General features: G+C 34.5%; 1 protein-coding gene across 2 annotated transcripts; it reads left to right on the forward strand.

Annotated features, from left to right (window-relative positions):
- The first annotated feature begins 5,693 nt into the window (after nt 1-5,693).
- On the forward strand, nt 5,694-11,831 carry LOC126727262 (uncharacterized). Of its 2 annotated transcripts, none has more exons than XM_050432849.1 (12): nt 5,694-5,859; nt 6,290-7,198; nt 7,411-7,523; nt 7,615-7,734; nt 7,909-7,996; nt 8,670-8,761; nt 8,839-8,943; nt 9,682-9,791; nt 10,430-10,517; nt 10,613-10,648; nt 10,832-10,926; nt 11,207-11,831. In XM_050432849.1, the coding sequence occupies exons 2-11, from the start codon at nt 6,385-6,387 to the stop codon at nt 10,913-10,915; spliced, it is 1,650 nt and encodes a 549-aa protein (XP_050288806.1). In that variant the 5' UTR covers nt 5,694-5,859; nt 6,290-6,384; the 3' UTR covers nt 10,916-10,926; nt 11,207-11,831. The 2 variants fall into 2 exon arrangements, with proteins under 2 accessions (XP_050288806.1, XP_050288813.1); XM_050432856.1 differs by having other exon boundaries at nt 5,701-5,859; nt 6,277-7,198.

The following is an 11,831-nucleotide window of genomic DNA, read 5'->3' on the forward strand; positions in this document are numbered from 1 at the left end:
ACCAACATCACGTGAGGAGCGGGCATAGGAGAGTTAAAAAAGTATGAATAATAAAAATTTTGCCATTAAAAAAAAATTAAAATTCAAAATTAAATTAATCACATGAAACTCCATACTAACATATGTATAAAAAATTGATACAAAATAATTTTTTTGCAATACATTTTTATGTTAATTAACATAAATCCGGGTTTATAGATTGATTGATTATGCATTAAATCTGGGTTTATAAATCTATATCCTAATATTAACTTATGATTGATTATGCATTAAATTTTGTAATTATTTTTCATTCAATGTTCGTAATTAAAGAGCCCATTAAAATTAATGTTTCGAAAATTATCTTTCACATAACCTACAAATTGAAATAAATATTTTATTTATTATTTCATTATATATAAAATATTATTCAAACTAAGAAACTAATCATTGTTGCCAATTTTAAAAAGAATAGGAAAATAAAAAAGATACACGCGCAAGCAAACAAAAGTTCAAACTTCAAAACTACTCAACCTTTACTACCTAACGTTATTTTTTTAATATAATATGTCTAATATTTTTTTAATATGTTGTCATGTAAAAAGAAAAAGAAAATCACACCAAACGAATCCTTTAGGTGGCTAAAATGGTCGATCTGTCCTTGATCGTGAGTCCCATTAAACTTTGTGAATTTTGAATAAGACTTTCATCATAAGTCATAAACAAAGAATGGCTCAGTCCGTTCAAGTAAGTGCATTCTTTGAAGTTTGAATCCCTTTCCTCCACCATTATTTACTTGCCACAAAAAAAAAAAAAAAAAAGAAAAAAAAAAGAAAAAAGAAAAAAGCGTGTTAAATTTATTTCAACCATTTATTGAACTTAAAGAAACGAATGATTGATAATAAGGTCCATAAGTATAGCTGGATAGCCCAATAAGAGAAACTTCGATGAAGTCTAACAATCATGTAAGCTTTACGTAACTGCCTACACATTACTCAAGACTTGATTAAGGCCTGCAGAGTTGGACCAAATAAATTCATATTCAAGCTGCATGCCGGTACATCAAAAGTAATTATTATTATTATTGATGGTGTATTATAAAATGGACCCAACTCCAAGCTCGTCCATGATGGTTGTCCAGGGTGGATGTCCAGGGCAAGAGTAGAAAAATGGACAGTAAAGAACGCTCGTCCCTGACAAGGTCGTCCATCCAAAAAAATGTTTGGATGACCTCCATACATTCCAAGCATGTTTTTCTATACAAGTCTTGGACGACCTACACATTCCAATCTCAGAGCACAAGTAAAAATTGAGGTTCATTAATACGGACCGCTTCCAATGACGGTTACAAAAAATAAGATCAAAAAATATATAACTTCCATGGCAGTTGTGGAAGTTAACTCTGAATCTTTCTACCTCCTCAATGATAGGGGAAGTTACTAAATCGGTAACCGCTTCAAGTGTACACTATAGGTCCGTTTGGATAGAACTTATTTTGCTGAAACTGAAAATTGAAAATTGAAAACTGAAACACTGTAGCAAAATAATTTTTAAATGTGTGAATAGTACCGTGGGACTCATTTTTAATGAAAAAATTGTTGAAAAGTGAGATTTGTGAATCCCATGAACAGTGCACGGGACCCACTGATGTGCTGAAAAGTCAAATATTACGGCTACTGTTCATGAACCATGCATGAATAGTAGCCGTAATAGTGTTATTTGCTCCTGAAATGCGTGCCCAAAAAAAAAAAGAGTAAAACAAGCAAACGCGCAAACGGGACGCAGAAACGTGTATCCAAATGGATACTATATAAGCACTCATCTACGCCAAAATAAGGTAAGTCTTTTTCGAACATTTCTAAAGAGATTGAAATTCCAAAATTTGAGAGAAATACTGACTTTACCATCGGAGGGTTCTTGGCTAGTCCTCCCTGGTCACCTTTGATTGCTTCTTTTCCTTTTCAGGCCTTTTTGATCATTGAAGCCCGGAGCATCCAGTCCACTGATTTCTTACGATCATCAATTTTTATTATTATTTTTTTTTTTAACAAAGTATTTTTACAAACTAGTTTGGAGAAAAATTCTTCAAACTCTTCATATATCTTTATATTGAGTGTGAATTTTGAAAATCTAACCATTAGATTGCATGTTCTTATTATATACTTAATGCTTGCAAAATTTCAAGAAAATCAAAAATCAATTGTTATGTCATCAAACAAATGTAAAAATTTCAAGTTTGTGTGATCTAAACTTGTATATAAAAAAATAAGTTTATTGATCTGTAAGAACTAAGTACAAGAATTCTGGGCCTTAGATCACTTGGGCTCACAATTTATTTGTAGTGGGTTTAAGGATTTCCTACAATGGGTCGTTCTCGGCAGAGAGACTCAAAGCAACTCTCAGTTGATACTCTCTCCTTGACTATTTTCTCTCAATTTTTCTGAACCCCTTCTTCTCCCAACTTTCTTCTATTTATAGCCAAGGTTAGTGGGGAGATCATGATTACAGTCACCGTTAGTGCTATTGAAGGTCCAGTATTATCAGGTTAAAGTGGTTGTTTAGGTGAAAGGGCGGTGCAGCATTTATGATATTGGAACTTGGTTCCCTTTCCACCGATTATGTTCGGCAACTCACGTTCCCGTGCAGATCATGTCCTTCCCGGATATGGCTCATGCGCTCTACCGGGAAAGATTAACCGGTCAACCCCGGGAACTTAATACCCAAAACTTGTTTTTGCTCTAAGGCAGTTTCAAGAAGGGCATAAGGTAACTGGAGCTTTCTGCTGGGCCTGCGCCCAAGGCCGGTATGGGCTTGGGCCCGGGGCCTAGATGGGTCTGGGCCCAAGGCCAGTATGGGCTTTGGGAGCTCGGTGCCGTACATGATCGAATAGTAAATAACATCCAATTTGAACGAAATTTGATATGCATGTTAAGGACATAAGGAACTTGAAATTCAATGATTAGATTTTCAAAATTCACAATATATATAAATATATATATATATATATATTTATATATATATAAGAAGTTTGAAAAGTTTCTCTCCAAACTAGAGGAATAAATGAGTGCTAGATCTTTTTCTTTTTTTAACTTATTATATTTCAATTGGGTTATTTGGTGGCAATCCTCAATTAGATTTTTTTTGGGTCTTGTCTTGAGCTATTGGATCATATTTTAGATTTTCTATGAGTTTTTGTACATCCCTGTTTTTTTTTTCTTGCTACATGTTTTATTTGAGTCTTTTATAGTTCTTGAATTAGTTAATTATTACCAAGTGTTCTCATTCTCAATTATTCTAATCTTCTGATGTTTCTCTTGAAGACATTTAAGATTCTAATTTTTGAACCCCAATTATCAAATTACCCCCTCCCCCCAAATAAGATCCAATAGCTCAAGACAAGATCGAAGAAAAATTTGATTGAGGATTGCCACCAAATAACCCAATTGAAATACAGTAAGTTAAAAAAAAGAAAAAGAAAAAGAACTAGCACCCATTCATTCCTCTAGTAATTTAGTTTAGAGTATTGATCTTCATGGGCCTTATCTAGTTCTTCTCGCAAGTTACAAGTTTCAACTTTCAACCATTTGATTGGGGTTACAAAGATGGCCCAAATTTAAGCAGAAGAGCTCGACCCTGTATGTGGGCCTCAGTCTTCTCTAATTGGACCCACCTATGACGAAGCAAAGTCCATGGTAAATCTTGGACCTTGCCAACCCATATAACCAATTTTAGCCCAAGTTCATATCCTAAACAGCTAAACTAACTTCTCTGAAATCAGAGCTGAGAGTTGATACAGCAGAGTAGGGCAAACACAGTGCGTACACAAATGGTGGGTGGCAAATGAAAAAAACTCTTTTTGTCTTTCTGAAAGGTACATATGATTTTTGTGTTTTGCACTACAGTGTTTGTTATGTTGTTGAGAATATCATTTATCAAAATGTTTCTTTTCACTGTTGAGTTATGCTTAAGGGGACTCTTCAAATTGCACGCAACGTGTTTGTTATATTGCAAAGTAACTGTGACATAATCTAATCTCACTGTATATGCATTAGTTTTGGCTTCTTATTCTCAATATTTATGGTGGCTTGGTTGTTGGGAAAGTTTTAGGATATTACAAAAACAATAAGCATTGTTGTAATTTTGGTATTTGAAGTGTGCTAGCTAGGCCAAATAGTTGCATTGTTCTTAAGTTGAGCCGAGGTTCTTTCCTCCCTCAGGTCTCAAAATGGTGAAGTGTATAACGTTCTTACTTTCAGTTTCAATCTCTTCCTCTCAACTCAGACGATCCTCTTAGGTGAAATTGTGGCTCACGAGGTTTCACCGGATTATGGTGTGTGATTTTTGGTTATTTATTTATTTATTTGAGATTATGAAGCAAATAGTTTTTGTATTTTGCTTACCCTTTCTATTTTCTGAAAACACTTTTATGGGAAATACCATTTTTTTTTACTTTGCTTTCAGTCTATCATTCTTACTTGTGTTATGTGTTTGATTAATTTGGATCTAAAATTAGGTCAACAAGATGATTCTTCTTCCAAAATATAATAACAAAACCAATATATGTTTTTTAACGGTGGGTTCACTTTCAGTGTTTTCATTTTGTGATTTTGGTTGTTTTGTGGGTTTTGTGCTTTGATTTCGGTGGGTGTGATTTGATTTGTGATTTGGTGGGCTTCTGGGTTTTTGTTGCGATTTGATTTTGGCTGGGTTTTGGCTGTGGTGGTGGTCGTGATTTGATTTTGGCTGGGTTTCGACAGTGGTGCGTGGTTGGAGGTGATGAGCTTGAAAAGCTCAGGCCATGGAGGTTTAGAAGGAGAGCTTGGTGGTCAGCCATGGAGCACGGTGTGATGTGGGTTGAGGTAGAGAGAGGATGAGAGGGAAATAGGAACGGCCTTAGACATTTTGGGACCTAAGGCAAGAACTAAAAATGGGGCATTTTTTATACTTATATATTAATTAAATTAATGTTCATTTAATATTTTTATATTATATTTTTCATCATCTTTTTCATTTTCTTCTAAATTATTTTGAAGTTCATTATCAAGATTTGTTGTATTGCAAAATTGAACATCATTTTCTTCTAAATTATTTTGGTGAATTTCTTGCTCATTTGTGATATTTTCATCTAAATTTTGTGTTATATTTTGTTTATTACTAATAAAAAATTTATCCATTGATTATTTTTTAGACTCAATTAATTTTTCTTCTTTTTTTCTTTTTAAAAATTTTTCATATCCAGATGCATATTTTTTAGTAGACATTTCTAATCAAACAATATATTTATAAAGACTAAAATAAAAAATAACTTTCAAGTGTAGAGCAAATGAGAAATAGAACCTGATTTATATAAAAAGTATTGTTGTAATTTCACTGAACAATAACAAGTTTTAACAATCTCAATCTGCAAAAAAAAAAAAAAAAAAAAAAAAAAAAGCAGCACAAGCATAACAAAAATTTAAGCACAACCATAACACCATAACACTGACACAAGACTTATTAATAAGACCCACCCACAAAAAAAAAAAAAAAAAAACACGAAACAAATCCTATCTATAACCAAAAAAAAAAAAAAAAAAAAAAACTTGAAGGCCCAAACTTAACGCCCAGTCCAGGGAGGGTCCAGGCAGCCATAATGATAAACAAAGTTACAAAAGCAGCCAGGGAGGGCCCAAATAAACAAAGTTATCTTAAGTTCTTAACAAATAAAATGGCCCAAATATTTATAATTTTATACCTGATTCCTGAACCTCAGAACCTGAGAGCAGTTGAGACTTGAGAGAGGCGGAGAGCAGAGAATCAGAGAGAGGCTGAGATGAGAACAGACTGAACAGTGGAGACTGGAGACTAGAGAGAGGCGGAGAGCAGAGACTAGAGAGAAAGGTAAAATTTTTAGGGTTTTGAGTGGATTTATTTGTGATTGTTTTGACATAATCTAATCTCACTGTATATGCATTAGTTTTGGCTTCTTATTCTCAATATTTTTGGTGGCTTGGTTGTTGGGAAAGTTTTAGGATATTACAAAAACAATAAGCATTGTTGTAATTTTGGTATTTGAAGTGTGCTAGCTAGGCTAAATAGTTGCATTGTTCTTAAGTTGAGCTCAGTTTCTTTCTTCCCTCAGGTCTCATTATGGTGAAGTGTGTAAGGTTCACACTTTCAGTTTCATTCTTTTCTTTTCTTTTCTTTTTTGGTAGCAACCAAATGGTGTTTTAATAACCTTGTTTGAATTTAAATGCAAATGGGTTTCTTGTTGTCCATTAGATTAATGTCTAAATGAGATTTAGTCAATCATTTTAGTTTCCAATTTCAGGTATAGAGTCTAAAGTTTACGCGAGGAGGTATCTTCCTTGTTGCCGGGGTTCCGAGGGTGTTATATTTGTTGAATTGGGATATTGAGACAATATAATGTCTGGGGAGGCAGGCTTAAGGTTTAAGCTCAATAAGAAGCTCAAAATTGCAAGCGGAAGATCTAGGAATTCCAAGGATGGAAGTAGAAAGTTTGAAAGGACACTAAATAATGATAGGAATGGAAACTTTAAACGTATGAATTCTGATAGGAAAAAGAAGAGAATTTATGCTGAGCAAGATATGGTTGGGGAGGTAGATTATTCTGACAATGAAAGGGCACCCAGTCAAAAGTTTGAAAGGACACTAAATAATGATAGGAATGGGAACTTTAAACGTATGAATTCTGATAGGAAAAAGAAGAGAATTTATGCTGAGCAAGATATATTTGGGGAGGTAGATTATTCTGACAATGAAAGGGCACCCAGTAGAAAGGCTTCGTCTAAGAAAGAGCAGAAACAGGTGAAAGGTGACAATAAATCTTCGCGCTCGATATGGGTTTCTAAAAGATTGGAGGATGCTACTTCTGAAACCAAACGTTCTTCTCGTAAAGTTAAGGACACAGAGAAAAGTGCACAGACATCAAATAGAACCAAGACAAAGGATGTTGATAACATGAATGTTGGCAGGGCTGATTCATTGAAGAAACCTACCAAAAGTAAATATGACTCAAGTAAGAGTGTGGATATTAGTAAGGAAAAATTCCCAGATGTATCTCCTTCAAAATCTGCTAAGAAAAATTTTCAGGAAAAGAGAAGGTTAGATGAGGGTACAGAGGTAATAGGTGATATGCCAAAGAAGAAGAAGCGGGTAATTCGAATAGATCCACATGATATCTCAAATAAGCGGCTAGATGATGGCCTTGTTATTTATGGTCAGTATTTATCATCTTATTCTGTTGGTAATGTAAATGCTGCTTGTATCTTCATAATTATTTTGCTTACAGTTGTCTTAGTAGTCCTGGGACTTACCAACTTTTAGTCATTCAATTTGCTATTGGTCTCTTCTTTTTCTTTCCTCGTTTTATTTTTAAATGAAGTGGATAGTTAATATTTTTCTTACAACTCTTTGGTAATTTCTTGGCAGAAAGTGCCAAAGAGAAGAAAAAAGATTTGGAGGAGAATACTAAAATGTCGAAGAGTGCGCAGTTCCGAACAATACAACCCAGTCCCTCAATCCTTTCCTTTGTGGAAGAAAATGTAATTTGTATGAGTGAGGCCTTGTGATGTTTGAGCCATTTTCTTAAATTTGAATTTCCAGCAATTTGATTATTCATAATTTTATTCACAGTTGTTGGGCCGAAGACGCTTGATTGAACTGCGGAGGGCAGGCTATAACACTGAGCTTTCTGCCCCATTAGATAATATTCCCTTTTCTACCAGCTCAGAAAGAGAGCGAATTGAAGAAAATGTATGTTTATCTATTGCTTGTTGAGATAGTGTGTTCAATATTCCCATAATGATATATGCTTCAATCCATATTAATCTAGTAATCAGTGCAGTAATGGCGTAGAATCTGTTTACTGTGAACTGCTTTTTTCTCTACGGATCTATAATCAACTTTACTGCTAACTATTTTGCCCAGATGTTTAGGAATAAGTTGACATTTTTTGCCGCTGCAAAGGTTTCATCATCATTTCCTCCTCCTGAGCTTCCAGAGATTGCATTTGCAGGTAAATTCCTTGTTGTCACCCTTCTTCTACGCTTATTTTATTTCAATTAAGACCTTGTGTTTCCCTTATTGCTATGCACTGAATAGTTATTCTACTTTCAGTTGGTGAATGATTTCATAGTCTGTTATATGTTCAGTTTTCCATTATTCCAAGGTGAATGCATGTAAGAATTTCACCGGTAGAGTTGTAGTCAATTATTTCAATTTAAGTCATAGATTGGCTAGGATTTCTTGAAATTGTTATGGCATATTATGCCCTCAGCAACTGAGGTCAAATGTTTTGGAATGATGATGTTAATAGTATATATGAAGACAAACTTCATTCTTTTGGACAATAGGAAGGATTTATTTTGTCTACTTACTAGTTAATCTAAATGATTAGTGTTTTTCCTTTTTTTGGAAGATACCTTCCATTTGGCCTGTAGTACACAGGTCCCAAACTCCTGAGAGTGTGAATTGTTTATCATGTACTTTCTGAATTGAGTGTCTGATATTTTTTCCTTTGGTTGCTTTTTTGATAGATTTGTACACTTAAGAATGTTTAGTCATGTGTGTATATATATAATTTTTTTTTTCTTTTTCCTTTTTATGATAAGTAAAAAAAAAAAAAGTTTATTGCCCTGACTAGGGAATGAGGCAATGAGACATTAATTACATTTTATTGCTCTGACTAGGAAGGTCAAATGTTGGGAAGTCATCACTACTTAATTCACTTACCAGACAATGGGGTGTAGTTCGAACATCTGACAAGCCCGGCCTTACTCAGGTGTGGTCATTTTCCTAGATCTTGTGATTTTAGTATCTATAGGACTTTGTTTGATATTGTCAATGGTTCTTCTGCAGACTATTAATTTCTTCAACCTGGGATCAAAACTCTGCTTGGTTGATTTGCCTGGATATGGCTTTGCTTATGCAAAAGAAGAAGTCAAGGATGCTTGGGAGGAGCTTGTAAGTATGCAAACAGAAACTCACATTTTCTCATATAGCTGCTTTCTATTCTAGACAGGACTTATACAGCTAAGACCAAGACATTGGTATACCTCAAGACTTTGTTGCTACATGATACCATATTCTATTTGCATGATTTGTGTTTAATCAGTTTGGTTTCTCATTAAGAATAATGTGTAGCTGACACTCAAAAACATCACCTATTGCTGGCTGCTGATCCACTGTTTTGGTGGGTAAGATCTGCACGAAGATTATTTTGGTCAATTTTTGGGCCAGCTATTAAATAATTATATTAATATTTTGAAGCAATTTTGGGAAGCTTATAGGGTCAGAGTTCCATTCATCGATGCAGTAGTTGCTAATAATGCAGGCTACTGATAATAGGATAACCTTTTTGGGCTTTCAAAATCTGAAATTAAGGTAGATGTCAGCGTGGGAAGTAGAAAATAAAGTTGGTGGTCTGAATTGCTGATGAAGTATCTCATTGTTCTCGCCTCTAAACTTTTGTTAGTATGCATTCAAGTGCATGGAAAAGTCTTTAAAAAAATAAAGAAAAATAAATGGTACCCGGGCAATAATGGGTGTATAAGTAAGTGTACTTAAATATTATTTATCCAAAAAAGAAAGAAAGTAAGTTTACTTAAATATTACTTTTGCCTTTTTCATGCGTAGAATTGAGTCGATTTAGAATGTCTTATTGTTATATGTACCAATTAATTGTAACCTTTCAATCTGTAGGTAAAGGAATATGTTTCCACAAGAGTTGGTCTCAAACGGGTATGCCTACTTGTTGATACAAAATGGGGTTTGAAGCCAAGGGATCATGAACTTATCAATTTAATGGAAAGGTACATCCATTTCCTTGTAACATTGGTATTTTGATTTTTTTTTTTAAATTGTATATATTTATTTTCTGGGATGTATAGTTCTATGCTTTTTATGTTGTAGATAAGTGGATGTATAGTTCTATGCAGTAGTTGTTGCATAAATAATGGTGACCTGTATTGTAATAAAACCATTCCCATCTGTTAGCATGACATTCGAAGGCACATACATAGATAGCACCTGATTTTTTTTCCTTTTATTCTAAGTTTCCTTCTCATATTGGTTGTGCCAGTCTGTTCAGTACATATATGCATTGGACACCATTTTTGGTACCTGTGGTGCATATCATATGTTATATCTGCACTATCAACTTACTAGGGGCCGGCCATCTTGAAATTGACAAAGAAGTGGATTATAACAAAGGTTATTATAGGTATTCTTAGGGAGTTTGGCAGACATTTTGGAACGACATTTCTAGCCTATCACCTCAAGTTGATGTTATGGATTGGTGACTAATGCTATGATCTGGCCTAAAGCCACTTGAGGTGGTATGGTATTACCATATTGCTCTTTTGCATCTTCATTCTTGCATATGTATGTACTGGCCTGGTAGAAGTGGTATGTACTTAAGTTTTAAGGTCTTAATTATCTTTCTTCACAGATCCCAAACTAAATACCAGATTGTATTAACCAAGACAGATGTGGTTTTCCCGATTGATGTGGCACGTCGTGCAATGCAAATTGAAGAGGTGAACATCACATAAATATGGTGAAATTTTTATTACAATTTACCTATGTCTCCTGTCTGACTAACAGCTTTCTGAATACTATTTGCTTCTTGCAGAGTCTCAAGGCGAATAAGTCTGTAGTTCAACCTTTGGTATGAAGGAACAAATTCATTTGATTGATTGATTGTTTTAATTATATATATATATATATATATATATATACTTATACATACACTCACACACCACACATACGCATGCACACGCACATTACATGTATGTATGTATTAATGTTGATTGAAGCACCCTAAGTACTTTGGATTTGGTTTTAATTTTAGATGATGGTAAGCTCAAAATCTGGAGCGGGAATTGGATGTTTAAGAACAGTGCTTTCTAAGATTGCGCGGTTTGCCAAGCTGTAATGTTTCATGAGGTAGCATTTTCCTTCTCAAGTCGTGTTTTGTGAAACCAAATTATATGTGGAATATAGTAGTACAGTGCCCCTTTTAACATTTTCACAATTCACATATTTGTAGTCATCTTATGAAATTAGAGATTTGAGTCTCATGAAATCAACTGGCAATCCAATTTCACAGCCCCAAACCTTCACACAAACTAATCTCAATGTGCTAGGCATGACTCAGACCAAATGCATGGTTATTATTTATTGTTTGTATTAAAATTTATAAGTGATGAATATTCCTTCTCTGCAGGCTGTGCCCTACTGCCGAGGTAAACTTTGCAGGCATCCAATTATTTCCTTGTGAAGCTGAACGCCTCTAATTCACTAAAACAATTACGGGGCGGGTTTGGCTGTTCATGTGCTGCTTGCTGATAAGACGAATGGATGTCTTAACTTCATTTGTGTGGAGTAGCCTGCCCATTCCACCTTGCAGGATGATAATGGTGGAGTTGGAAGGTGTTAAAACAAAATCGTTTTTGTAGATTGTAGGACTGGTGAAATATATCATGATCTTGAAGGTGTTCTGCCATATTTATTTCAGAAGAAATCTTTGTGATCTATGAATCAAGACCTTTAACTATAAGGGCAATAATTTTCATGGTCTGTCAGGAACTTTTGTAAGTTTTAAAAGACACAAAACTAATGGCAAGGTGTAGGTGTCATCTTCCTTGCAGATGGGGTTACATTAAGCCAGTTTAATTGGAGTAATTCCAATTGAGACTATGTGTGAGTTTGGATAGCGGCAGGAGTGGTGTTTTGCACGTCTGCCTTTTTTTGGTTGGGTCCCATGCATTGTTTACGGGATCCGCAAATACGGAATTCAACAAATTCTTCTTTAAAATTGGGTTTCACGACACTATTTACACATTTAAAAA

This window comes from Quercus robur, chromosome 1, assembly GCF_932294415.1.
Source record: "Quercus robur chromosome 1, dhQueRobu3.1, whole genome shotgun sequence".
NCBI lineage: Eukaryota > Viridiplantae > Streptophyta > Magnoliopsida > Fagales > Fagaceae > Quercus > Quercus robur.

Coding starts and splice junctions, on each gene's coding strand:
- LOC126727262 (XM_050432849.1), top strand. CDS start 6,385: ATGTCTGGGGAGGCAGGCTTAAGGTTTAAGCTCAATAAGAAGCTCAAA. Junction 7,199..7,410: donor TGATGGCCTTGTTATTTATG/GTCAGTATTTAT, acceptor ATTTCTTGGCAG/AAAGTGCCAAAGAGAAGAAA. Junction 10,649..10,831: donor AGTCTGTAGTTCAACCTTTG/GTATGAAGGAAC, acceptor TTTTAATTTTAG/ATGATGGTAAGCTCAAAATC.